Raw genomic sequence first — 27,776 nt, 5'->3', positions numbered from 1 at the left:
CTGCAGGGAGTACATCACGGGAGGTGCTGGGTCTATGATCTAGATGACCATAGTGCAGAGTGTGGCGGCAGAGAGCTCATTCTACTCACTGTCTCTCAAAAAGGTGTCTGCGAAGTACAAGGTGCGCACAAAGCCAGTGAAGGAATCTTCTGCAGACCGCGCTTCTATCTTCCTCTGGATTGGAGCCAGTTCCATCTCTTGTAATGCATCTTGGTCAAACCTGGAATTCGCCTCTTGTACCTTCACATGAAGAACAGAGGGGATGAGGCAAATTCTCTCAGACATAACATTTCTCTTTCCTCCTCCTCAACAATCCCTTCTAGCGTAGGAGAGGCAGCAAGTAGGGATTAACAGATGCTGGTAAATTAAGGTTACTTACTTGTAACCCAAGTTCTTCAAAATGGACTCTGCATATTCACACTAGCAGGATGTTCCAGCCCAGGCCTGTGCATCCCATAAGCGTGAATGTGCAAAGGCTATTCAGTCTACCTGAACCCTACAGAAAGATGAGAATTACATTTTCATTTCCTTAACTCCCTCCTGCATATTCAAAGAAAATTGCATTTCTCCAACACTGGCCACTTTTGCTAGTGTAATAGGCTGAGCAGAGGGAGCACTGGACTCAGACATCTTCCATTTTTGCTTGTGTTGTTGTAGCTGTATTGGTCCCAGGGTATGAAAGAAACCAGCTGGGGGAGGTAATATCTCATTAGATCAACTTCCATTGGTGAACTTTTACTGGACCAACCTCTGTTGAGAAGACAAGCTATTCAGCCCCTGAAATCCAACCACCAAATAGTGACCAAGCCAGCAGACAAAGGGGATGACATCATAGTCCTCAACCATGAGGACTACATAAACAAGGCCAACTGACAACCCTGACACCACTTCCCATAAAGAACTCAAAGACAACCCCATCCCACAATTCACATAGGAATTTAAGGATATCATCAAATCCTTCCCCAGACAACTCCAAGAGAAATACTACCACCTCATCCCCCATAAACACACGCCAGGGATCTTCTACATGCCTCCCAAGAAACACAAACAAGGGAACCCAGGGAAACCTGGGTTGACAGATGACAGAACGAGGAGTAATGGTCTCAAGTTGCAATGGGGGAGGTTTAGATTGGATATTAGGAAAAACTTTTTCACTAAGAGGGTGGTGAAACACTGGAATGCGTTACCTAGGGAGGTGGTAGAATCTCCTTCCTTAGAGGTTTTTAAGGTCAGGCTTGACAAAGCCCTGGCTGGGATGATTTAACTGGGACTTGGTCCTGCTTTGAGCAGGGGGTTGGACTAGATGACCTTCTGGGGTCCCTTCCAACCCTGATATTCTATGATTCTATGAAACCCAACATATCTGGCCATAGTGCTCTTACTCAGGAAATATCAGGACTCATAGAAACCATCCTCAAACCACTCACCATACAAAGGGCCAGCTTCCTCCAGGACATAACCTACTTCATCCACAAACACCACAACACCAACAAGCTCTCTCAGAACACCATATTGGCCAACGGATATCACTTCCCTATACACCAACAACCCTCATGATGATGACATCACTGTCTGCCTCAAATATCTACAAGAAAATGGACAACACTCAGATATCCACCCCAAACACATTGCCAAACTTATCCATTTCATCCTCACCCATAACAACTTTATATTCAACAAAAAACAATTTGTCCAAACCATGGAAACTGCCATGGGTACTAGGATGGTTCCCCAATATGCCAACCTCTTCATAGGCCACCTTGAGGAAGAATTTCTGGACCATGCTCCACAAAACCAATGACAAACCTGAGATACATTGATGATATTTTCATCTGATGGACAGATGACCTAAACTCCCTCAGATTTCCACCACAACTTGAACTACCACCACCCATCCATCAAACTCTCTACAATGCTCCTGCACCAGCATCAACTTCCCGAACACCACTATCGGTTTCAACAGAACCCTCTCGCAGATCCAGCAACCAATCCAGATATGCCAAAAAATCAATTAACTACAGCCAGGCGCTCAGATACCACAGAATATGCTCTGAGGAGAAAATCCAGGATACACACGTTAACACACTTAAAATCACCTTCACCAAACTTCTCCATTGGAAAAGTAGATTACACCATGGAACAGGGTACCCTAATTCCCTGAGAGCACCTGCTTCAATTTAGAAAAAAAAAAGCCACTGACTACACATCCCTAGTTATCACATACCACCCCATACTAGAACCCATATGGGGTATCAAATAATTGCCACTCATACTTGATAGGGACCACATCCTAAAACAATCTTTCCCAAATCCCCTTTTCTGACCTTCAAACAACTCATCAGAAGCAAGCTCCCCACAGACCAGGATACACCAACTCAAACCAGTACCAGACACTGCCCTAACGTATGTAAAACCTGCAGTCTTATATTCACTGCTATAATGATCAATACCCCACAAAACACACCTTTCAAGATCCACAGTGCCTACACATGCCTATCACATGTGGTGCACCTTATCTGGTGAATCAAATGCCCCAACAATTATGTGGGTGAAACAAGACAATCACTATGCTCTCAAATGATCTCAGAGAAAAGGATAAAAGACAAAAATCATCATCATATCTGGGAGTGAATACTTTTCACAAAATGAACACTCCATATCTGACCTCTCAGTCCAATTCATAAAAGGAAACCTGCACAACACCTTAAAAGACAAGCCTGGGAGTTTAAATTCATAACTCTGCTGGACACCAAAAATCATGGACTCAGTAGCGAACCTGGCTTTCTATCTCATTACAACAATCTATAATCCATTAACTCTCCTTTGTTCTGTGACTGCAGAAGTATTAATTGCGCACTTCATTTTGAATGGTTTCTTGCAACATTAACTCCTTATATTCAACAATCTGTTCTACCTTGTGTGAGCTGTGACACTGATGATCTTTCCCAGACCTGAAAAAGAGCTCTGTGGAGGTTGAAAGCTTGTCCCTCTCACCAACAGCAACTGGTCCATTAAAAGCGATTACCTCAGTTACCTTGTCTCTCAAAGACATCAAGTAGTTAACTTTAGAGAGAATCTTCCTCTCTAGAGGGGAATTTAACTTTGGGTATAAAGCCTCCCTCAATCTCCCCTGGAAGATTTCTCCTCCCCTACACTATCTTTTTATAGTGTAGGGGAGGAGAAAGGCAGTGGCAAGCAAGTGAAGGAAAATGCCCAACTTTGGTCCTTGACGAATTTCTGCATTTTATTAATATTTTTATTTCAACTCCTGACAGAGCGTTTTGCCAGATAAAGATCCAAAACAGAGTTAGTCAAGTGTTCTATATCTAATAGTTACTCCTGGGGGAATTCTGCACCACTGTGTGTGCGCATAATTAATGGGCCACGCATATTTTTATTTTTTTTCCCCGCAAGAAAAGAAGCTGCAGTTCCACCTTTCGCCAACCAGAAAGAGCTGTGGTGATAGAACCAAGCAGGATGTCTCAGCAAGTAAGGGAAGAGAAAGAGCCTACCTTCTTCACAGTGCCTGTTGGGCCAGGTCAGGAGACTGGGGCTATAGGGAGACAGACAATGTGGGGCTGCTGGGGGGGCGGGGGAGGGTTGTCAGATGGGCTCATAAGGGTTAGTCAGGAGGAGAGACTGGGGCAGGGGCTGAGCAGGAGTGGAGGTGCAAGGCCACTTGGAGACAGGGTGACTGAATGGGGGCATAAAGACACATGGGGACAGTGGGAGGGGGTGCAGGGCCACATGGAGATGGGTTAGGGTGTCTGAGTGGGGGTGGAGGAACACATGGGGACGGGGGGTGCAAGGACACATGGGGGTACAGGGACACATGTGCCTGACTGAATGGGAGAGGCTGGGGTTAGCCAGGGTCTGCATGGGGGAAGCTTCCTAACAATACCTTCCCATCCCCCCAAAAAACCTATTCCATACTTTTCCCACCCATACCAAACAATCCTCCAAGTTCACACCCACCAATTACTTCCCTCTCCCTCAGCTCCTCCATTACCCCCCGACTCCCCCCAAGCCTTTGCACTGCTTCTGAGGGGTGCAGGAAATACGGTTCCGTATTGTAGTTTAAATTATTTATTACTCAGAGTTCTGTATTAATATGCCTAGTAAGGAATCTATTTGTCAAAAAACATTTCCTGAATCTTTTTTGTCTGTATTGTTACAGAAATACTTGCTGACTGGTATTTTGAAATAAATGACCAAAAATAAACTGGTGTGATTATACTGTGTTATTTTGACAAATAAAATATACAGAATTTGAAAATATTGTGTGCAGAATTTTTAATTTTTTTGGCACAGAATTCCCCCAGGAGTAAATAAATAGTTACCAATGTTAGGAGTGACAAGACTGAGGCCGGGTACACTACAGAATTAGGTTGCAAGGCAGCTTACGTTGACCTAACTATGTAAGTGTCTACACTAAAATTTTGCTCCCGCCGATGTAACTGTCCTGCTACGTCAACTTATCTTCACCTTCATGAGAGGCATAGAGTCAACGTTGATGTAGTTAGGGTGACTCAGTATTAGTATAGACAATGCGTTGATTACATAGACTTACCAGCTTTCAACAGCTATCCCACAATGCCCCATACTGACAGTACAATTGACACAGGGACTCCTGGTGAGGATACACACTGTCAACACTAGGAGCTAAGTGTAGAACGCACAATTACTGTGGCAGCTATATGCCGACCTAGGTTAGGTCAACTTAATTCTGTAGGCTTGCCCTGTGTGCAGGCCATTATGTCAAGCTGCAATTCGTACAGTAAGGGCAAGTCTACACTACAAAAGTAAGTTGACCTGAGTTATGTCGACATACATCCACCACAGAATTGAATTGGTTTTACACGTCCATACTATGCTCTTTCTGATCATAGTGCATGTCCTCACCAGGAGCGAGTGCACCAATTTAACTGCCAATGCAAGACATTGTGGGGTGGTATCTGAAAGGCAGAAACAGTCGATATAACTAACACTACACTGATGCTGTTGACCCAACTACATTGAGTTAAGCACTACATCTCTCATGGAGGTGGAGTAAAGTTGGTATAGTGAAGGAGTTACAACGGTGAGAGATACATTTTAGTGAAGTCACTTACAGAGTTAGGTCAGAATAAGCTGTCTTACTTTGACTTAACTCTGTAGTACAGACCAGGCCTAAGACTGAAGATTAAGAACATCTGCATTACCCTGCTCTCCCCACTGTGTGGTCCAAGCAGGACTTTACAGGGCTCAGGCTTAGGGCCTGTCTACACAGGGAAGTTAGTGTGATTTAAATTCACACACTAGCTTACTGCACACAGACTCCCCATAAGTGCACACACTTACTGTGCATGAAGGGTGCCCTGAGGCAGTTTAGCTTAATACGACTCCAAAGTGTATTAAGTGAACACACACAGACACTTCAGTGTGCAGCAAGAGTGTATACATGAGGAGCTAGTGCAGAATAGCTAGTGTGCACCAGCTACTGTGAGCTTACCCACCATATAGACAAGACCTTAGAGACAGACTGACTCACCTCCCCAGCGATCCCACCACCAGCTCGTCGCTTCCTGCTAGACACCCTGCTTCTCCGGATCCGCCTGAATGACTGCCGGAGGGATTTCTTCAAGGACTTCACCCGAGATAAAGGGCCTTCCAAAGCCAGCTGGTCACTGGGATGCAACGTACATCTAAAACAAAAAGATTTGGCAGGTGTGCTCAGTTGCTTTTCTGACCAGCTGACTGGCAGTATGGGAGCAACTGGTAGCTAGGCATGTGAACTCTTACTAACAAGCACAGGAGAGATACTCACCCCAGCAGGAGAAGACTTTTCTCTATACCCAATGATCTCCATAAACCAGGAAATGCCAGCTCTTACTAGGACTGCCTGGAAGTGCTAGCCAGCCAGCTCCCATACCTAGGGAAGTACACATATCATGCCAGAAAGGAAGAGACTTACTTGACAAAGACTAGTCGTTTCTGCTGGTTATCAAAAAGCCCAAAGCCATGGCTGGTACCAAAGGCCACGAGCTTCCATTCAGAGTGAAGGGCCAGTGACGTGACCACAGCAGGTGGTTGACATTGAACCAGGACAAATGGTTGGAAGCCAGGTTCAAATCGGACAGGCTCATCTCGGGCCTTTAGCCTCTCGTGACCTTTCCACTTATAGCCTTCTTGGTCCTGTAGTAAGTCTGCTTCAGCGTGGTCCACAACATGCTCCGACTCTTCATCATTCAGTTCCATCACCAGTATCTGAGGGAAAAGTAATAAGCTCAGAGGCTTTGTGCAATCCTCAGAGCTTTTAGACTCCACCTGATCTCTTGATGGCTTCAACATGCATACTTGTTTCCAGCATGACCACATGCCTCCCCATCTGTCTCCTATGACAAATGGACACTCATTGGGCAAAGTTTCCATGAGAACTTTTGCCTCCCATTTCTTCATTTGATTATGTTGGCAGCATGACATTCTAGCTGCCAAATTTGGTTACTTCAAATCAGACCATCCTAACTCATTCAGCGCTTCCTAAGGAGAGGAGAGAGCTTGGGGGACAAAGCAAAGCACAGACACTCATGGTCAGTTTACGTGACAGGAGACACGTTATGTCTTCACAGAAGGAGGATTGTGGCACAGGCTGATGGAAACATTATACAGACCCCAAAATGGGATCTTCTATCAAAGCAATAACACAGGCTCTTGCAAGGAATAGGAACAAGGGAGACAGCAGAGGTAGTTTCACCTTTTTTGGCTGAAATACACAAGGATCATAGGTGTCAGTCCCCTGCTGCAGTTGCACTAGATAGTGAGAAAACCTCAGGCTGGTTGCCTCCCCAAAGGCACAACAATACCTCCTGCTGTCAGCAGGATTGCGAACTGACCCAGCCACTTTAAATTGTCTCCAAGCTTCTCCGTTATATGAATGTTGCAAGGTGGTGCCATTGACTGATTAGGCTCCAGCAACACCAGGATCCAATTGGCTAGCTAGCAGGCAGCATGCCTGCACAAAATGCAAATAGCGAAGATGTACAGACAACAGGCAGAGAAAATCGGGGGAAAGTTTTAAAAAGCTGAAGCATAAAAATCCAGGTAGCTGGCAACTACCTCAGGGCTGAAGGGTCAAATCAGACAGAAGGGGGAAAAATACAGTATAGACTAGAAGGAGCTGACGGATAGGGGGACCCTTCCACAAAATGGCTCCATTTACAGCGTGAAGAAAACTCACCCCCAGAGGGGAATCAATTTTGTCCTCCATTTCTAGTTTGTGTTGTATTTCCTATGCTAGTCAAGAAGCACTCTTAAAAGCAGACCACCAAAAAAATCAGTTTTCCGGTTTCAGTACCTGCCCTGCCGTACCAGCTACGGTCAGATAACCGCTGTATTTACACAGGTAAATCTTCTGGATCCCGAGCCTGGGGTCATCGCTGTAAGGGTCAAAGGAACCAACCTGGTGGATAGAACGTAAAGAGGTCACATCAACACAAGCTGGTCTTAGCACTGCAGCTGCAAAGTGGATAGGCAACAACAGTAGGAATGCAAACTCTCTAGCTTCAGAAAGTTTACCCAAGTGACTGCCACCTCACCTTACGCAGCGGAGGCCATTCATCCTCACCCAGCGGGTTCATGTTGTCATTGGGATCTGCGTCTGTGAGGAAGACCCTCACAGTGCTCAGCTTATAAAGGAGGCGCAAGCAAACACCTGAAGCATCCCAAAAACGCACAGTGCCGTCCTCATGCCTGATGGGGAAGAGTCAGAAACAAGTCATTCACTAATAGCTGTTGCAGCATGGGAGGAGAGAGGGAGGGAAAGAGGCAGAAAGAGAAAGCAGAATCCCCCATTCTAAGAGACCAGCTATTTTAAGGACAGAAGGCACAACCTGAGACATACATGCTAAGGTGTGAAAGCAGTCCTTTTACACATCTTTGAATCCTAGGGAGAATTTTAGTTTGCACTCCTATTGGGTTTTATGAAGCTGATGTTGTAAAATAAAGGATTTAAGAACACTGATAGAGCCAGAAATAGGAAAGGAATATTACCTTCAGTTCCCCTCCATCCCCTTACTCCTAGCCCGTAGCAACTACAACATTCTGAGTCATGGATGACTGTTCTGCTATGCAACTTTGATCTTTCCTGCAGCACCCCTGCACCTCTAAGAAGAGCTAGTTGTGTCAAGAATCCTGACACTGAAAATCCTATGGAACTACCTGGCAGGGATGTTTGATGTTTTTTGTTCAATATCTTCATAAATGATCTGGAGGATGGTGTGGATTGCACTCTCAGCAAATTTGCGGATGATACTAAACTGGGAGGAGTGGTAGATACGCTGGAGGGGAGGGATAGGATACAGAAGGACCTAGACAAATTGGAAGATTGGGCCAAAAGAAATCTAATGAGGTTCAATAAGGATAAGTGCAGGGTCCTGCACTTAGGATGGAAGAATCCAATGCACCGCTACAGACTAGGGACCGAATGGCTCGGCAGCAGTTCTGCGGAAAAGGACCTAGGGGTGACAGTGGACGAGAAGCTGGATATGAGTCAGCAGTGTGCCCTTGTTGCCAAGAAGGCCAATGGCATTTTGGGATGTATAAGTAGGGGCATAGCGAGCAGATCGAGGGACGTGATCGTTCCCCTCTATTCGACACTGGTGAGGCCTCATCTGGAGTACTGTGTCCAGTTTTGGGCCCCACACTACAAGAAGGATGTGGATAAATTGGAAAGAGTACAGCGAAGGGCAACAAAAATGATTAGGGGTCTAGAGCACATGACTTATGAGGAGAGGCTGAGGGAGCTGGGATTGTTTAGTCTGCAGAAGAGAAGAATGAGGGGGGATTTGATAGCTGCTTTCAACTACCTGAAAGGGGGTTTCAAAGAGGAGGGCTCTAGACTGTTCTCAATGGTAGCAGATGACAGAACGAGGAGTAATGGTCTCAAGTTGCAATGGGGGAGGTTTAGATTGGATATTAGGAAAAACTTTTTCACTAAGAGGGTGGTGAAACACTGGAATGCGTTACCTAGGGAGGTGGTAGAATCTCCTTCCTTAGAGGTTTTTAAGGTTAGGCTTGACAAAGCCCTGGCTAGGATGATTTAACTGGGACTTGGTCCTGCTTTGAGCAGGGGGTTGGACTAGATGACCTTCTGGGGTCCCTTCCAACCCTGATATTCTATGATTCTATGATTCTATGAAAAGTGCTGGGAAATTCCAGATGAAAAGCAGTAGAGGGGCAGACTTCTTGTACAAAATGGACAGGGAAATTATCTCATTCTAGCACCCAGTGTAACACCAGAAACTGAAATGTCTAGACCATATGGGTCTGATTGTGCTCATTTGTATCAATTATGTAAAACTGCTGCAACTCCCATGGACTTATTCTTGATTTATACTGCTGAGGGTCAAACACAGTCCTGCAGATATATTGTTCCCGCTGAACCGGCATAATTTGTCTTGACTGTTAGTCTAAATTTCAACAATGGAATTAGTCAATCTTGGGAAGGGTCAATAGTTTTTTCAGGATGATCAAAGACAGGATGACTTCCTGTCATAAAAGTTATGGCTTAACTGCTCTGACATGTTATAGGTCACTAGCTTTAAATGTCAGCAGTCCAGCTTCAAGAAGTGGTGACCTACTCTCTGCAGAAGAGAGCTCAGGAGTCGTCTATTCATGTGACACTTATGACAGGAACACACGCAATTCAAAAAATGGGTAAATACTGGGCAGGAAGCCTTGATTTTTATCAGTTTAAGCACCTACCCTGTAAGAAGCAGGTCCCTCTGGGGAGGATCTGGAGCCAGGTTGGTGCCACCATCTATCAGCCATGGCTAAAAAGAAAACATTCTTGAAGACCACACCATGACTGTCTGTGAAATGAGTGTGCAACAGAGCACGCCACAGAGAGGGAGGAGAACAGGAAAGCATGAGCTACAAGGAAAGTGCATTTGTCTGTGCGTATTGTTAGCCTTTGTTTGGATTAAGATGTACTAGTTCTGATCTCATCAGTTGTACTTTCTTGGTTAGGAGTTGTTATATTCAAGTTTCCTCTTTAAGAAGCTGCTGTGGCTGAGAGCTCCTGGTTTAGAAGCAGCTTTGTTTGCTAGCATGAACTGCTGGAAACAATCTGAGCTGGAGCTCATTTTTACTAAGAGCTGCTGAAAGCCGGAGAATTAAGTATTTTGAATTCCAAATAGTTGTCTTCACTAAGTCGGTGGTCTTTTGGGAGGAGGACTTCTCAGTACTACCACCAACCACAACAATGCTTCACTTGGCATTCTGCAGCCAGCCAGGCAGAAAAGATACCTACTGAGTATGTTATAATGTTCTTATGTGCATGTGAATAGGTGCATGCTTACAGCTGCCGTACCATATTTGAGTAATGAGAGTTCTGTTTGCTTCCAGCGCTGATCACCCTCTCCCACAGTTTCAGTGGGATATTGGAGACATGGTGTGAACAGGTGATGGCTGAGCAGTGGAGAGATGCCAGGTACGGAGGATGGACTGCTGGCCAGCCTACACTCTTTAGGTCTATTACCACCAGTTCTTCTTCGGCTAGCACCACCATAGCAGAGGGGTCATCAAACTCTGTGCAAAGAAAATTCATTGAAACTATTCAACTGGCTTATTCACTGGGTTTTGATAGTGCTTTGATAAGATGATGCACCTAGTGCTTTAATCACAAAATTAGCTACATATGCTCTAACAGTACAAATACGCTTCCTATAGAATAGGTATGAAAATATATTCCCATGAAGCTTCTCCCCACAAACATGATCGTGAACAGCAGTAAATAAATATTCCTCAACTATTTTTAGACTAACCTGCATATTTAGCCAATAACTCGAAATAACAGCTCTCAACAAGTGAGACAAAACCTCAGCAGCATTAACAGAAAGCCCTGCAGAGGGTCAGCCACATTGTTGACCAAATCTGACTCCTAATGTCATTTGAGTACATTTAGACTGCAATAAAAGACCTGTGGCTGTACCTAGGTCAGCTGACTTGGGCCCATGGGGCTCAGGCTGTGGGGCTAAAATTTCACTGTAGACATTCAGGCCCTGGCTCTGAGACCCTCCCCCTTTGCAGGGTCTCAGAGCCTATGCTCCACCCCCAGCCTGAACTGTTACACTGCTCTCTTTAGCCCCACAGCCTGTGAGCCCAAGTAAACTGACCCAGGCTCTGAGACTCAGTGGTGTGGATTTTTTTTATTGCAGTGTAGATATACCCAAGAGGCCTTTGACCTACAGTTAGCTAATAATGGCTGGGATGGATGGGTATGTATTCACCCCATCAATGGCTATTTCAGTGCTCTGTTAAGACCTCAGTCCCTCAAGGCTTAGCTGCTTAAAAGCAGTAATGCAGCAGGTTCTGGGAAATGCTGCGCTACTTGGAATTGACAAATGTTTACATTTCAGCTCTCAGACATCTGAAGCTTCCCTGCCTCTGGTGTGCTGTGCCATCTGCAATGCTTGAAAAGAACATCTCTATAAATGTAACAGCACTACAATTATCAATTAAATACAAAAAGCCATTAATGCAACCACAAAGCTGAGACTTATAGCATTCTGTATTACTGCATATGGCATTAACACTCAGAGGCTCAACCAGAATTTTGCTCAGGAGGGGGCTCAGATTACTGGCAGCCCCAAATGTGAGTGGCAATGCGACCCTGCACACCAGGACCACAACACCACTTACTCAACTTTGGCCTGGACAGCCCGTCATCAGGACGAGGGGCTGGCTAGGCCAAATCTGAATGAGTGGCATTGCATCCTGGTGCACAGGGTCACAATGCCACTCACTTAAGTAGGCGCCAGACAGCTCTCTGTCATCTGGTCATGGGCCCTCTGGGCCCCTCTCCCTTCACTGCACCCTGATATTCATGCTTTTACATATGTTACATGGCGGCCATGTTACTGATGGAAAAACCAAAGTTGAGCTCTACTCATAATCTAAATGATTTATTAATGCAGGTTTTTCAGCTCTTTAAAGAGCATCATATAAAAACTACATAAGTGCACTTTATTTCAATGGGAAATCTAACAAAGTGAACACAGCTGCATTCACATCAGCGCAGCCCATTTATACCCCGAACAGCTCTCCTTGGCCATCTCTCTGCTCACAACTCTATTTGGATTAGTTTTCCACCATTAATTAACCTCCTGCTCACTTGTCTGACCATCTGAAGTATAAGACTCACAAGTAACAAAATCTCCTAAACAAACCCTACAAGATACTCAGTGTATTAATATTTGCTTTAAGTGAATTATTTCTCTACCTCACACTGGGTTAGGAGTCAGGTGATCTGGGTTGTACTCCTAGCTCTGGCCTGCTGAACAACCCTAGTCTAGTCACTTGTGACTCAGTTTCTCCATATATAAAGTGGTGGTGGGGATAAGATATAGCTAAAAGAACTAAGTGTTTTGTTATTTTGCTCCTCAGTCTGCAGTCCTTCACTGTGCCTAATTCAGATAAACTCTGCAAGGCAATGACCCAGTCTCTTGAACATCCATAGAGCACCATGCAGCTATAAGGACTATATAAATATAGTGGGCACTGTACCTCGGTACAGCATTAACAGTATGGGCAGTACACTGTAGATACACAGTCTAACAGTACAGGCAATAGTGTGTTACGCATGTGTCTCCCATCCATCCACCCACCAACAGCTGAAAACAAACAGGAACATCCAATCTGCATGTTTATTTTTTTAAAAGTATTCTCAGTCTGAAGATGGGGGAAGGGGAAGAGCTGCCTTCTAGAATCACACTGCTATACACAAGCTTCACAATCATTCATTTAAGTGGCTTTGGGATATAGCCACCCCTCACTACTTCCATCATGAACAACACTCTAAGGGGCATGTAAAGTGAGCTGGGCAGATCCACTAATATTAGACACTCAGCCCAAGGAAGCTAGCTGACCACAGACACGACATTTAGTTGTAAATAACTTCCTGGTCTGAAGTGCTGCAGCTACAGCTTCCTCTAACTGCTCCTGCGTGAACACATTAGAAACACAGGCAAACTGGATTGCTCAATTCTTGGGCAGTACAAGCTTGGTAGCTTGTAGTTATTTCAGGCTAAAGCCTCTTAATTCACATCCAGGAATTGTGTTTAGAAGTGTCAAGTGTGATCATAAAACTGATTATTCCAACTTCAAATATATTCTCTTGTCAGCATCCCAGAGCCAACACCTGCAAGGTTAAAAAAATTGGCTCATGTGCTTCTATATGATTTATAAAGGAGGACCGAAAGATTCTCTTTTAAAATAAGAAATTCAGGTCTTGTCTATCCTGGAAGACACTGTAACTTTATCTATAATAGGTAGTCTAGTGTCAACAAGGTTATAGCGACAAACATCTTTCCTGCTTTCATCATACAACATAAAGAAGCAATTAAAGTCCAACTTAAAAAAATCCTTTAAAGCCATGGAAACAGCTACAGTGTTTAGTTTCCAAACTAGATGTCTGCTTCTCCAAGACATTTATCTATTAAAACTGGAAGTCTTCTCTTTATTATAGACCACCATAAACTGAAAAACCTAGCAAGGCTAAATAGCACGACAGGAGAGAGTTGCTCACAAAACCCCTCGAGGCACTTAGTTTTGTAATTCACTCAACCATCTATTTTTTTATTTTTTTTTTAAACAGTGTATTTCTGTAACTTAAGATAACTAAAGTTGACATCTGTTTTGAAGCTGATTAGTAGCAATAGTGAAATGGGCAGGAGAACCAGAAAGGTTTTGGGGAAAGAGTCAGGTTGGGGTGGGATCATTGACACATTCAGATCTGATGGATAAAGAGGAAGTGATTCCAGGTATTGCAAACTTAGGCAGCAAAGGCTCCACATTGCTAGCAGGAATAGGAGAAGCTATGGGACATGCTGACTGAGAGCTGGTGGAACAAATACGACTGAGTCATTTCTAAGCTGTATAAAAAATGTAAACATTTGTGTTGGCCAGCAGAGAATTAATAAAATGCTTTATATACCGACCCTTAGTTGTAACCTTACCCTTTGTTCATATGCTACATGGAGCCTCATGTCATAAACCAGGACAGTAATTAAGAAAGCTATTCACTCCCAGTCTGAGATTGTTTTTTTTAATTACAGTCTCCTTTGACACGCTCAATGGAAATATTCAGAGCTGGATCTTGTAACTTAATCAGGCCCCATGTCCAGCCTTGCTCCATTTCCATGAGCTGATAAGAGCATGAACAATAACACAATAAGTGGGTTTTAGTGGGTGCTTACGAAGTTTGTAGCTGATCTATCACTGCTGCCAGTATTTCACACTTCACTTATAAATTGCATCTTTAGACGTTTAAAATGATACAAAACAACTCAACACAAGCAAAACAGTGCTTTGCATCTAAGCTGCTACTTGTCATGTCCAGAATCTCCATCCACAGAGCAACTCCAGGCTGCCCCTGACTCTTAAGAAGAGAAGGGGCACCTTCTCAACACATACCTGCAGCAGGATCTGCATTGCAGATGACAAAGAAGTCTATCACCCGCGATGTAAAGTCAAAGGCAGTCTGCTGGCTGCCATGGACGACAGAGATACTGTGCCGGTCACCATAGCTAGCTCGGGGCATCCCTCCTTGGAATATAATGTAAGGTAGCCTTAAAAACAAAGACACACAACATTTGTGCTCTCTAATTTAGAGTCCATCTATTTCACCGCAAACTTATTAACTGAGAAAGTCCAAGGCCCCAATTTTTGACAAAGGCTCCCTACAGTCCACTGAATGCATCCGATGAAGTGAGCTGTAGCTCACGAAAGCTTATGCTCAAATAAATTTGTTAGTCTCTAAGGTGCCACAAGTACTCCTTTTCTTTTTGCTCCCTACAGTGTTACTCAAAAGGGGCTACATGTGTGAGACCAGTGTAGTCAGCAATGGATTACAAGAAAACTTGTGCTTCCCCACCCCCAACCCCTTTATTATTTTAAGCATCTCTTGTAAACAGTAGGTGGGAGGGAAATGAATAACCGAGAACCTACCCATTCTTTGTTGTCTGCCAATAAATCTTGGAAATGGCCTTGCAAGGGAAAGGACCTAGGATGACAGATTTACAAAGTTACCACAATTGTAAGATGCATCTTACATTAGGTGGAGTTCATCTTTCTAGCAAGGGGAAGCAGAGTGGAAACTGAAAGCCCTTTTCAATTATTCTGCTTTATAGTGACAAAAGTGCCAAATACATGGTAGGGCCACACAAGCCGAAAAGTATGTGGAGCAGTGGCACCTTACTGTGCTCAACTCAGAGAAGCAGTACTTTCTCTAGCAGATGCCATTTCTAGTAGTATTATTCAGAGCGAAGAAGGCTAAGGCCAAAGGGTAGCTGACTTGTATTGCTGTCAGTAATGCAGTTCTGGTTACTAACACCTCTGCATTAACCAGAAGTGCCTCAATTTCCAGCACTCTTCTGGTTAATGCAGGGGTGATAGTAAGCTCTAAAGGCCAGATCAGGCCAATATGGAGGCCTCCACATGTCAAAAGGAAGAAGTCATCCTCTTTTGAGGAGTTTCAGCCAACAAGAGGCATCACTTCCTCTTTAGCACTGAAGCAACAAACTGGAGAAGAAATTCACCTAGCTCACAGAGGAGTCACTTGGCTCTTGCTAAAGAAGAGCTGGACACTGGACTCAAAACAAGGAATAAAACTGAATCCCTAGCTCCTTTCCTGATAATGTGAGCTATGCTTCTGTATGCAGATTTTTACCTACTGCTCATCTGTGCTCAATACAGACATCCAGTTAGACATCCTTATTTCAGCAGAGTCCAAAGCCAAAGCAAACTGGATTTAAGAGATCCCTTTGAGTTAAGATGTTTAATGCCCATTGGGGCAACAGCTCTGCATTGTGTTGCCATGACTACACACCAGGGGAGAGCTTGTCTCCTAGATCCCACAGGGGCTTGAAAGGACTTTGAATTTAAGAGCAGTTCAACAAAAGCAGTTTAAGCCTCAGCACAGAAGCAGTTTGTTTCTATCACACATATACTGACCATAAGGCACTTTGCTTTCCAGGGGCTCAGGCTGCCTGTTATCATTGGATACTGGCCACTGGGCATAACTTCCATCATAATGGCAGCTAACGATTTGACGGCCATCCTTCTGCCAAAAGAGGTTCTCCAATTGCTAGGGAGGAAGAGACACAGAATGACCGATATCCAGAGAATCTTTAACCCTTCCAGAACTGGAATATACATTCATAGGAGGGAAATAACTGAGTTGGCTCTCCCTGTATCTCCTGGATCTATTTCTTCAGAGAACCCTGGAGAGAGGGGGGCTCACCTTCCCCATGCCCAATGATTTCAGCCCTCATTAATACCTGACTGCCCAGGAAGTGGTGCGACACTTTTTTGTTATGCACGTCCCAGAGGACAATGAGGCCCCTGCTGTATCCAATCAGAATCTGTCCAGGGTTCCTGGGATGCTCCTGTAAGGCTTCCACCAATTCAAACGACCGCCTGTTACGACAGTCTTCTGGCACCCTGGGCAAAATGCAGAGAAAAATTAATCCACGTGCACCTGCCTATGACAGCCACATTGACAGCATAAGTATGGGAGAGAAACATGCTGGGAAGGACAGGGAAGATGAAACTCTTAGAATGGTGAGAACAAGCATGGCATCTTTTAAAACTCAGCCAAGATCCTTACGATTTGCAGGGCATTAAGCAAGGAAGCTACTGTGGAGTCTCTAAAGGAGAGGACCTCCTTGCCCAGTCCCACCATCAGAAGGGGAAATCAGATGCCTATGATGAAATCTACAGTAGGAAGCCCACAAAGTGGGGAGTAGAAAGGATGTGAGCTATCTCCCTCTCCAGTCCCACTGACAGGGGCAGGGAAAGAGTGGAGAGGAGAGCCACAGGCAGTGGGATGAAGCTGACACGAGCCTGTTGCCAACTGTTTGTGCTTACAGCCAGCACTGAAAGCAATGCATTCCACAAAAATGTGTTTTTTAGTGAGACTCCCACCTCAAAAGGTTACAGGTACATAAGGAATCAGGGCAAAATTTTCAAAAGCATCCAGAGCACCGTAGGAACCTTGGGCATTTTTGAAAATGTTACCCTGAGTTTCTGTAGACATAGGAAAGAGGTAGCAACTTTGCCAGTCGCCCATATAAAAAATTAAATGCCTTGTTAAACATTCTGGGAACCTTCAAAAGAATTTAATATTTGTTGGCGAGACTGGGATACATAATCATGAGTAAGGGTACAATTATGTCACTGAGGTTGCAGAAGTGACAGAATCCATGACCTCCATGACATTGGAGCACTGCAGCAGCGGCTGGGGGACCCCGGAGCTCCCCAGCCCCACAGGGCAGTGGAGGATCTCCCCTCCCTCCCCCCCAAGCTCCCAGCCGCGGCTGATGCAGGGGATCCCCCCGCAGCTCCTCACCCCTTGCAGGAGGGAGGGCCACAGCTCCCAGCCACTGCATGCAACGGGACAGGGTGCTGGACCCTCCTGCCTCCCCATTTTGTCAGGGATGTTTTTAGTAAAAGTCAGGGACAGGTCACGGCTTCTGTGAATTTTTGTTTATTGCCCATGACCGGTCCATGACTTTTACTAAAAATATCCATGACAAAATTGTACCCTTAATCATGAGGGACTGAGCACTAGATGAGACAGGCACAGCATTTGCATACCTACAGCATGCTTCCCCTAAATAGTTCTGCAATGTTCTACAGCACCTCTGCTATAAATGTCTTGGGTTATTCCTGACCAGAGAATACCATCTGTATAACACAGACAAACTAGGGCCCAGAGTAAGTTTTGTCTCTCCAACACCATCCAACATTTGCAGCCTGTAACATTTAATGTAAGTTAGGCTCCAGTGTACAAACTGGAATAAAAAATTGGTTAAGTGCAACACACTCAAATTTTTCCCTTCTGTCATGCCTATACATGACCAATCCCATTGATCAATATACCCGTTTGCTCACCACTGCAGCACTGCCTCAGAGGTGATGGTCCTATCCTCTAACAGTCTGAAGGACGGGAGCTCCACCACAAAGACATTGCCACTTTCAGTGCCAAGGTACAGAACTTCCCGTGATGAATGTGGAAGGACAACAGTTATCTGGGTGGCACTTGGAGGAGATCTGTGAATGCAAAAAGAAACCAGTTAATTGCCTATGAAGGAGATCAGTTCTAGAGAGAAGCAGCTACAGTATTCATTTAAACAGCTTGATAGAGCCTCAAATGAAAGCTGACCCCTGCTTTACCCATAAGCCATTTGCAAGAGATTCAGTAAGCATTTTGCTGGACAAATGGAGCTTTGAGCCAGGATCTTGTTTTTTTTGGAAGCAGAACACCAGCTTTAAAATAAACCTAAAAATAATCCAGAAATGCATTGATAGAGAGCAGTGTGTGTTAGTCACTATTAGGGGGAAACTCATCTAACTACCCACAGGAGCAGAAATAAATAAGTTGTCCAGAGACTGGAAAAAGTGAAACTAGAAATATTGGAATATTTTAAACTGTGGTTTAAATGGTTTAGTTAAATCTGTGGACACACTTACTGATGTAAGAGTAGTTACAGGAGTAAGCTCAACATATATGTCAGGTTTAAATTGATTTGAGTGAGTATACAGAGTTGCACAGATTTAAACTAAATGTATTTTAAAAATAGATCTTTATATTGGTGCACCTTTGTATTCAGATGAGGCCTCATTCAAATCCTGTTGACACCAATGGAAACATCCCTAATAACTTCAGTCGAAAGGTGGGTTGGGCCCTAAATCAGGGCATTGTGAGCTAAGCCATGTCAGAGTGCACTTCATAAACTGCTGTGTAGGTGGCACAGGAGAGAAAGAGCAATATTAGATTACCCAGGAGGCCCCCGAAGTGTGAAGCGTTGCTCCTCCTGCAGCTCAGATGCCCCACTACGCTGCTTCAGGCTCCAGAGATGCAAGCTGTTATCATCCAGCAGTGTCACCAGCTGGCACTAAAATCAAGAGACATGATCATAAAGAAAGCAACCTATTTAAAAGCAGTACACTAAGTCAAGCAATAAACCACTGCTGTTCGGTGATTACCTCAGTTAATCCAGGATTCAGGAACCAGTCGCACGGAGCAGCGGGCTTACACACAGTTATATTCAGCAGAATTCTGCTGACTCAGGCAGTAAGGGATTTAGGGACTACGCAGAATGGCCTGCAGGCTTAAAAGCATTTATTGTCTGCTTCTCTATCCAATATACCAGCAGGGATGGATGAGGGCCTGATCCTCTGAAGGATGCAATATTAGCTGCACTTTCATCAATTGGTGAATCCCACACTCTGCTACCTATTTCAGAGAGCTATGTTGTAGCTAGCACACAGTATTTACTTCCTTCATGGTTTGCTGAAGTGGGTACACACCCCTCCACACCCCTGCTTTTGGAGTTGCTGATGTATTCCACTTCACCACTCGTCCTGCATTCTTTGCCTCCAACTTCCTTCTCAAGGGTGGTGCCACAGATTCCTTTTATGAGCCCAGCCCTGCCAGTTGTACATTCAAATGAAGCATTTTTTGCCGGCTGAAGCCACACCTGATACAACATGTAATACTCCCCCATGGGAGTTTCAGTTTATACCATTAAATTTTGCGTGGTTTACTATCTAGAGAATTCACACCCTCGCATAATACAACACTGCTCTCCCCAAATGGGTGAGTCAGACAGTAAAGAGGCTGGTCTGCTAATTAGTCAGGTTGCGGGAGAGGGGGGGCAGGAAGGGAGGAGGGCAGTTAGAAAGCCAACAGGCATCTGGGGAATTTTATCTTCCCATTTTTAGTTAGTGGTGAAGACATACTATGCAAGAGCAAAGGAAGGAAGCTTAAAAGTGGCTAGGTTAGCCAAAGCATGTCAGGCCAAAGAATGATGAAACCTGCTGAACAGCAGCTGCTGTTTCACCTGACAAGCACTACATAGCACAGAGGAAAATGGGTATGATACCACTACAGGAATGCAGGTTGCAATACAAAAGGAAGCCCTTGCAGACAGCCTCTTGCAACAGCAACTATTCTAATCCTGTTGCCGCTACCACCAGGTGCTTTCTGAGCTCAATTAAAGGTGCTCTATGTTTATGACTTGCATCTTCACGACTATGGGTGCAATTTACAGCACAATGGACAACACTGTGGAGACCTGTCACAGACCCAGCATTTCTAGGACACAGACATTACTCAGCCCAAAAGGATTCTAGAACTTAGGGCTTGGAGATGAGTCCATCCATCCTCCATTTCCAAGTCAATGGGTTTTCAAAGCTGCTTACACACCCACCCACCGAGTAACTGAGGTATATAAATTCCACTCACCTGGCCGGGAATAAAGTGTATCTGCATGACGGTATTATTCTCTTCATGTAAACCCATAAACTCCACCCCAGGAGCTCCATATCTGAAATATTTGTTGAGGATCAACAGTATTAAAGATCACCCATAGCTACAAATCACTTGAGGAGCAGTTGCTAACAAATGAGATGAGATTTAGTTAGACACCGAGTGGAGTCAGTGATAATCATAGATTCCTTTGAATCCATACATGCCTAGTTCGAGTTTAGTGTGCACACAACAATGGAAAGCAAGTACAGGAGTTTTTACTTGGTAGTTTGGGGGAGATGTAGAAAGGGTGGCTAGACCCTGCTTTCTCCAAAGGTTGTTAGTGGATTCCCACACACTTCAATCCCTGCTTAACCAATCTGTAACCAGGAGACAGATGGCTAACATCTTCCTGCAGAGCTCAGCCTCTCTGAACACAAACAGTGCTGGAAATGATTAAGCAAGCAGACAGCTCTAACTTTTCCTTTCTGGGTTGGAGTGACACGCCTCTTTCATTCCAAACTCAGCTGGTGTTGTGTCATGGGAACCGCCTCTCAATGCCTTTGTGTATACACAATACACGCTATTCTGGGACTGGACAAACAACTGCCTTTAACAGTTTTACTTCTGGCCCAACATTAGGAGACTTTAGGGTCCTGGATGAAGACTAATCCAAGAAGCAGAATGTCTTCATGGCTTAAATTTCAACCTTTGAGATGGTACTGGTTAAAAAAATAGTCTCTCTCTTCCACTTTACAGTATTAAGATAGCCTTGGAGTTTACAATAAGGGACAATTTGGTTTTAAGGCCAGAAAGGATCATTATGCTCATCTAGTCTGATCCTCCACATACGATCTTATTTGCTAAAAGGAATTTGTTGTATGCAGTGTTATTGTAACCATGTTGGTCCCAGGATATTAGAGAGGCAAGGTGGGCGAGGTAATATCTTTTATTGGGCCAACTTCTGTTGGTGAGAGAGACAAGCTTTTGAGCTTACACAGAGCTCACACAGAGCTCGTCTTCAGGTCTGACCTGAAGATGAGCTCTGTATAAGCTCAAAAGTTTGTCTCTCTCACCAATAGAAGTTGGTCCAATAAAGATATTACCTCACCCATCTTCTCTCTCTAAAAGGAATCAGATCACTTCACCATCTTTTACTGCTTCCATATAATACAAACAAACGTTAAATGCATTATATGAACACAGTTACATATAAAACTGAATAAGGGAAAACAAGATTCGTTAGTCATGTTCCATGTACTTTGCTCATTTCTGAAGATCATATATTGCACTACAGACTAGAAATAAGGTGAAAAATTAAGCAAGAGTAATTAACCATCTCTCTAAAAGCAGTGCTAGAGCTCAAACAGAAGGGTTACTGAGGTTACTGGGTGAGTTTCTTTGCTTTGTTTGTGGGATAAAACTCCAGACAATCTGAGAATCCAGCCTGACACTGCAAGTTCTAAATCACATGTGTAGAAAGGATACAGTTTGATGGCTCCTGATCTGGTCCCGATAGCCATAAGATGGAGAGAGGGGCTATATCCCAAGGCACTGGGCTGGTGGGGAAATCCATGTTCTACAGTCTGGTGAGAACAAAAAACACCTCAAGAACATGTAGTGTCATGGGCATTGTGCATCATACATGGACAGAAAGAAGCCAGAAATTAAATATGGTTTAGTTGTTTCAAATATAGCAGGTTCAAAGATAATGTTTTAAGTCAAAAGATGCTCCAACAGAAGAAGTTTGATTATCTCAGCTCAGCTCTGTCAATAACCATCAAATCTACTTACCAAGATCTCCTGGTTATTCAGTACAGATGCATAAAAATTGAAATACTGCAACTTTTGCTACAATAGAAATGGCAAAGGAATATTCCAAAACAAGGATCCAGTTGGACTCCTCATGTTTCGTAAGGATTATAAACTTAGAAATTCACCTGAGCACAACCTACAAGACTCACTACACTGCACGCAGTCAATCCTCTTATCAACTCCACTTCATACAAGTCACCTTTGTTAAATCATGATTCAAGCTCTGGACATCTCCAGAGTTCATGGCTGAAACTGATTGATAATTACTGCTTGAGTTTCAGCCAAGTTAGACTTCCAAAAAGTCAGCCTGTATAACATCCTCTTATGCATGCGTGCCAGGTCTGTATAATTTTTGGTCATGCCCAGAACAGGTCCAAGCAGAGCCGTCCGGTCCCTCAGACAGACCGGGGAAACCGACCCGGGCCCTGTGCTTCAGGGGGACGTGGGATGCAGGGCAGCCTGGGGGGCTAGCAGGGAGCCTGGTGCCAGCCGCAGCGAGTGACCTGGTCCCAGCCTGGCCAGCTTCCAGTGTCGTTTGGGGGAGGGGGCAGAAACCGGAAAGAGGCGGGGAAGGGACTTGGGGTGGAATGGGGGAGAGGAGGTGGCAGAGCAGGGCCGGCAAGAGGCAGGGTGGGCGTGGAGCAGGGACAGGTCGCTCGCTGCTGCTGGCGCCAGGCCCCCTGCTAACACCCCAGGCTGCCCTGGATCCCGCATCCCCCTGAAGTGCGGGGCCCCCCCAAAGTGTGGAGCCCAGGGTGGATGCCCTGATCTGTCCTATGGAGAGGATGGCTCTGAAAATATAAACCCAAACATTGGTGGAGCCGGGCCCACATTCCTGAATATTGGTGGAGCAAGGGCACCACAGGCTCTCATAACTCGCCACCTAAGCTCTTATGTATAGCTTGTATATCAATTCCTGCTAGTAGCCTTATGGCAAGTGCCCAGAATGGACTCAACATACCAGCCAAGGCAGCGTCCCACAGGGCAGTTGGGAAAACTGGTGCATCTGGATCCAATTCCCAAACATATCAGGGGACACTGGATTTTATTCATACTATTTAGAGGCCTATCAAGCCATATCAAACTAGCTCAGAGAGGCTCTATTACTGATTATAAAAAGACGTTCACAACTCTAGCGGATAAGAGCACAAAAAGCAGCTTGTTTGGTTTTAGTGACTGCCATATAATACATTCTTACACCAAAACACACAATTTGGAGTGGATATGTACTATCTACCTAGGTACGTAAAAAGTTTACTGAATATAAACACCTATGTAAAGCGTTTACAGAGTAAATGGTTTCTTAAAATTGCAGTCAGCCACTATGGCACTACTGCGACTTGAAAACAGCTCAGATTCTAGTCTTCAGAAGTGCCAGTGTACAGTTGGCCCAAACCCTGGATATCTGAACATTATGTGGTCTTAAGATAGTAACTACAATTAGATCTGAAGACAGTTGTAGGTTGTGGGCTTCCAGAGGGGATGTCATTTCTAAACAGACCACAGGACAAGTCAGAGAACAAATGGAGTGCCCCTTTACCTAGGGCATGGCTACACTCGCAGGTGTAGGGCTCTGGGAGTTAAACCCGCTTTCGGAGAGCACAGTAGGGAAAGCACTGCAGTCTGTCCACACTGACAGCTGCAAGCGCACTGGCGTGGCCACATTTGCAGCAGCATTGGGAGCAGTGCATTATGGGCAGTTATCCCACAGAGCACCTCTTCCCATTCTGTCACTGTGGCTTGTGGGAAAGGGGTGTGTGGGGCATTCTGGGTCCTGTCCCAATGCCCCGTGATGCACTGGTTCACATCCCAGCAATCCCTGTGCTTCCATCCACATTTGGCGCCATCTTTCAACGTTTTTTGTTGTCTTCCCTTTCAGTCTGCAGGAATGGAACCCGAACTGCTGAGGAGTATGCTGTCGAGTCTCGCCAGCATGTCACGTTTGGCAGTCGAGTTATTCCTTATGATCCAAAGTGACAGTGAGGACTCAGACGATATCGACTCAAGTAACGCATATGACATGAGTTTGCTTGTGGCATTCACACACGTGCTCACCACCGTGGAACGCCGCTTTTGGGCTCAGGAAACAAGCACTGAGTGGTGGGATCACGTTGTTATGCAATTCTGGGATGACTAGGAGTGGCTGCAGAACTTTCAGACGAGAAAAGCCACTTTCATGGGACTGTGTGAGGAGTTCGCCCCCACCCTGCAGCGCAAGGACACGAGATTGAGAGCTGCCCTGATGGTGGAGAAGTGGGTGGCTATTGCAATTTGGAAGCTAGCAACTCCAGACAGCTACCAATCGGTGGCTAACCAGTTTGGAGTGGGAAAGTTGACCATTGGAATTGTAAAAAGAAAAGGAGTACTTGTGGCACCTTAGAGACTAACAAATTTATTAGAGCATAAGCTTTCGTGAGCTACAGCTAAGGTGCCACAAGCACTCCTTTTCTTTTTGCGAATACAGACTAACACGGCTGCTACTCTGAAACCTGTCATTGGAATTGTGTTGATGCAAATTTGCAGGGCCATTAATTGCATCCTGCTCAGAAGAACCATGACATTGGGTAATGTGTGTGACATTGCGGATGGCTTTGCACAAATGGGTTTCCCTAACTGCAGGGGGGCGACAGATGGCACACATTCCAATTCCGGCATCAGCCCACCTAGCCTATGAGTACATTAATCAGAAGGGTTATTTTTCTATGGTTCTCCAGGTGCTTGTGGATCACCGTGGGCGTTTCATTGACATTAACAGGCTGGCCCGGAAAGGTGCATGATGTACGCATCTTTCGGAACATTGGCCTATTCAGGAAGCTGCAAGCCGGGACTTTTTTCCCCAGACCAGAAGATCACCGTACGGGAAGTCGAAATGCGCATTGTGATCCTTGGAGGTCCGCCTACCCTTTAATGCTGTAGCTCATGAAACCCTACACAGGGAGCCTTGACAGCCACATGGAGTGGCTCAACAACAGGCTGAGCCGGTGCAGAATGACTGTGGAGTGTGCTTTTGGCTGTTTAAAGGGCCACTGGCACTCTGTGTGGGAAGCTGGACTTAGCTGATGACAGCTTCCCCGCGGCGGTTATATCCGCGTGCTGTGCCCTCCATAACATTTGTTAAGGGAAGGGTGAATGATTCACTCAGGCATGGAACTTGGAGGTTCAACACCTGGAGGCTGAATTTGAATAACCAGAGAGCAGGGCTATTAGAGGGGCCCAGCGTGGGGCTGCAAGGATTAGGTATGCCTTGAGGGAGCAATTTGAGGCTGAAAGCCTCCAGTAACGTCTGGTGCCCTGCACGGGAGTTAAGTGCCGTGGTTCCAATGTTAGTAGGAATCTGTTTGCGCTGCACTGACTTGTGGTGACTGTTTCTTTCCTGGGCTAAGGTATTTACTTTATGCAATAATAAAGAATGTTTTCAAAGCCAAAAATCAATTTATTGAAAAGAAACACAACTGCTTGGAAAACAGAAAGGGCAGAGGGTGGGGAGGGGAACGGTACAATCACAGATTTGCATATGTCCTGTTATCATACTCAGCATTCCTGTCTAGAGTGCTGTGCAATGAGTGCTGCACTTCAGGATGTCTATACTGCACGGTGATAGGGGTTGAGTGCAGTGGGTAAGGGTCATAGCTTTTGTGCCGGCGCACCTCATTCTGCTGGCGGATCCTTCTTTCACTGTCCTGCCACTCCTGCACTTGTTGATTTTCATTACTTGAATTGCATTACTTCATGCAACATGTCTTCCTTGCTTCTACATGGCCTCTTTCTGATTTTTTGGAGTCCCTTGGCCAGTGATAACACGGACGGCTGAGATCTCAAGGTTGCATCTGTAAGGCAAAATGCAACACTTAACAGAGGCAGCATTGTTCACACCAGACAGAGCAATGACTCCCCCGTACTTAAGGGCAAGCACAGTCTACCCAATAGCATAAATTTGCCCGTCCCAAAGTGAGTGCACATAACCCACAGGAGCTCCAAAATGGTGAATAAGCACAGGGTCAAGCGTGACTGATTGTTTCATGGCTGTACTGTCCTCTGGGTTTCTGTGTCTTGGGGAGAGCCAACAGCAGCAGGGGGCCCCTATACTGAACACTGTCCCCACATTTTCCACAGGAGTTCATCCTGGAAGATATCTCGCTGCTGAGGGTGACCTAGGAAGCAAGGGAGGGTCTTCTACTGCAATGCAGCTTCCGCCCTAGCCCATATGCAGCTTGCCTGTGTGCAGCAATGGTCCCCCCGCCCCTCACAGCACAGTGGTGCGGACAAGTTAGCCTAACTGGGACAAGGACCACAGTGGCTCTCCCAAGAAATCTGCGCAAGCGCATTGCCCAAGTTCTGGATGAGACCTTTGAAGAGGATCACTGAGGCTGATTACTGAGATGTGAGAGCACATGAATGCCCTATTCTGCATCTAGGCATGCATGCAGCCCTAACCCTCCTCGCCCCAAGAGCCCACACTGAATAACTTCCTTCCCAAAATAAAAGCAGCTTACCGGGAACCTCATCTGGTGTTTGTCCTTCCCCCAGCACCAGCCACTGCAATTGGTTACCTTCCTCCTGGCTTGAGAACAGCTCCTGGCTGCCTGCATCTAGGGATTCTGAGGTGTCTTCCTCCGCCTCAGCACCCTCGCTCCCACTTTGCTCCTCCTCCTGCCTTGTTGAACTGGGCTCTGAAGTGCCCATGGTGGTACTCTGAGTGGAGGTGGGGTCGCCCCCAAGTATCGCGTCCAGATCTTTGTAGAAACAGCAGGTCACAGGGGCAGCACCAGAGTGGCTGTTTGCCTCGCGGGCTTTGCGGTAGGCATTCCACAGCTCCTTCACTTTAACCCTGCACTGCAGTGTGTCCCGGTCATGGCCCCTTTCCATCATGTTCCTGGGTATCTGCCCGAAGGTATCGTAATTCCTACGGCTGGAGCGCAACTGGGATTGGACAGCTTTCTCCCCCCAAACATTGATGAGGTCCAGCACCTCGCCATTGTTCCATGCTGGGGATCGCCTGGCGCATGGAGGCATGGTCACCTGGAAAGATTCACTGAGAGCACTCCAAGTCTTGCTGAGCAAACAGGAAGGGGATTTTCAAAATTCCCAGAGAATTTAAAGGGTGGGTCTGATGGTTGATCTCTACTGCCCAGCCCTCAGGTGACCAAAGTGATGACCAGAGTGGCTAGAACAGGCATTGTGGGACACTTCTGGAGGCCGATCAGAATGCACTAACAGACCAGGGTGTCCACCCTGGCGCCGCTTCAGCAGGGGAGCACAAAACATTATTCCACTCGCTGAGGCGGAGTGCCAGGAGCGCTCTAACCGCGGAGTCACAGCGCTCTATATGCCTTGCCAGTGTGGCCAGGTAGTGAGCTAGTGCGCCCGGAGCTCCTTTAATGCGCTCTAAATCACAAGTGTAGCCAAGCCCTTAGTCCCACATTTAGCAGTTACACCGGCATAGCTACATCAGTTAGGAATGTGGGGGGGGGGGAATTCCACCCCTAACAGATATAGCTGCTCTGGTAAAAGATCTAGTTAACATGCAGTTATACTGGCACAAAAATCCTTTCTGAGGGCAGGGAATGGACGTAATTTATACCAGCAAAAGCGTTCTTCCTAGTATAAGCTGCATTTCCTTTAGCATTCTCACTGGTATACACACAAACCTTTTCTAGTAGATGGGGCCTGG

The 27,776-nt window shown here is 45.5% G+C and overlaps 1 protein-coding gene across 6 annotated transcripts in view; it reads right to left on the bottom strand.

Annotated features, from left to right (window-relative positions):
* LLGL2 (LLGL scribble cell polarity complex component 2) overlaps positions 1 to 27,776 on the bottom strand; it is a 60,062-nt gene that overhangs the window by 9,626 nt on the left and 22,660 nt on the right. For all 6 annotated transcript variants that reach the window (XR_006275514.1, XM_038372023.2, XM_038372022.2 and 3 more), the window contains exons 3-17: positions 21,779 to 21,876; positions 20,288 to 20,369; positions 18,820 to 18,935; positions 17,932 to 18,090; positions 16,317 to 16,479; positions 15,991 to 16,123; positions 14,986 to 15,040; positions 14,452 to 14,606; positions 10,349 to 10,566; positions 9,742 to 9,809; positions 7,575 to 7,728; positions 7,334 to 7,438; positions 5,954 to 6,246; positions 5,531 to 5,684; positions 90 to 240 (exon numbers count right to left, since the gene is read on the bottom strand). Coding sequence is in view for 5 of the 6 variants with exons in the window: in XM_038372023.2 (XP_038227951.1) it covers positions 90 to 240; positions 5,531 to 5,684; positions 5,954 to 6,246; positions 7,334 to 7,438; positions 7,575 to 7,728; positions 9,742 to 9,809; positions 10,349 to 10,566; positions 14,452 to 14,606; positions 14,986 to 15,040; positions 15,991 to 16,123; positions 16,317 to 16,479; positions 17,932 to 18,090; positions 18,820 to 18,935; positions 20,288 to 20,369; positions 21,779 to 21,876 (2,104 nt within the window). In the remaining variant the exon portion in view is untranslated. The remainder of the gene's footprint in view (positions 1 to 89; positions 241 to 5,530; positions 5,685 to 5,953; positions 6,247 to 7,333; positions 7,439 to 7,574; positions 7,729 to 9,741; positions 9,810 to 10,348; positions 10,567 to 14,451; positions 14,607 to 14,985; positions 15,041 to 15,990; positions 16,124 to 16,316; positions 16,480 to 17,931; positions 18,091 to 18,819; positions 18,936 to 20,287; positions 20,370 to 21,778; positions 21,877 to 27,776) is intronic.

Source organism: Dermochelys coriacea, chromosome 14 (assembly GCF_009764565.3).
Source record: "Dermochelys coriacea isolate rDerCor1 chromosome 14, rDerCor1.pri.v4, whole genome shotgun sequence".
NCBI lineage: Eukaryota > Metazoa > Chordata > Testudines > Dermochelyidae > Dermochelys > Dermochelys coriacea.
The sequence above is the reverse complement of the archived record's forward strand: the minus strand, read 5'-3'. Positions and strand labels throughout refer to the sequence as shown.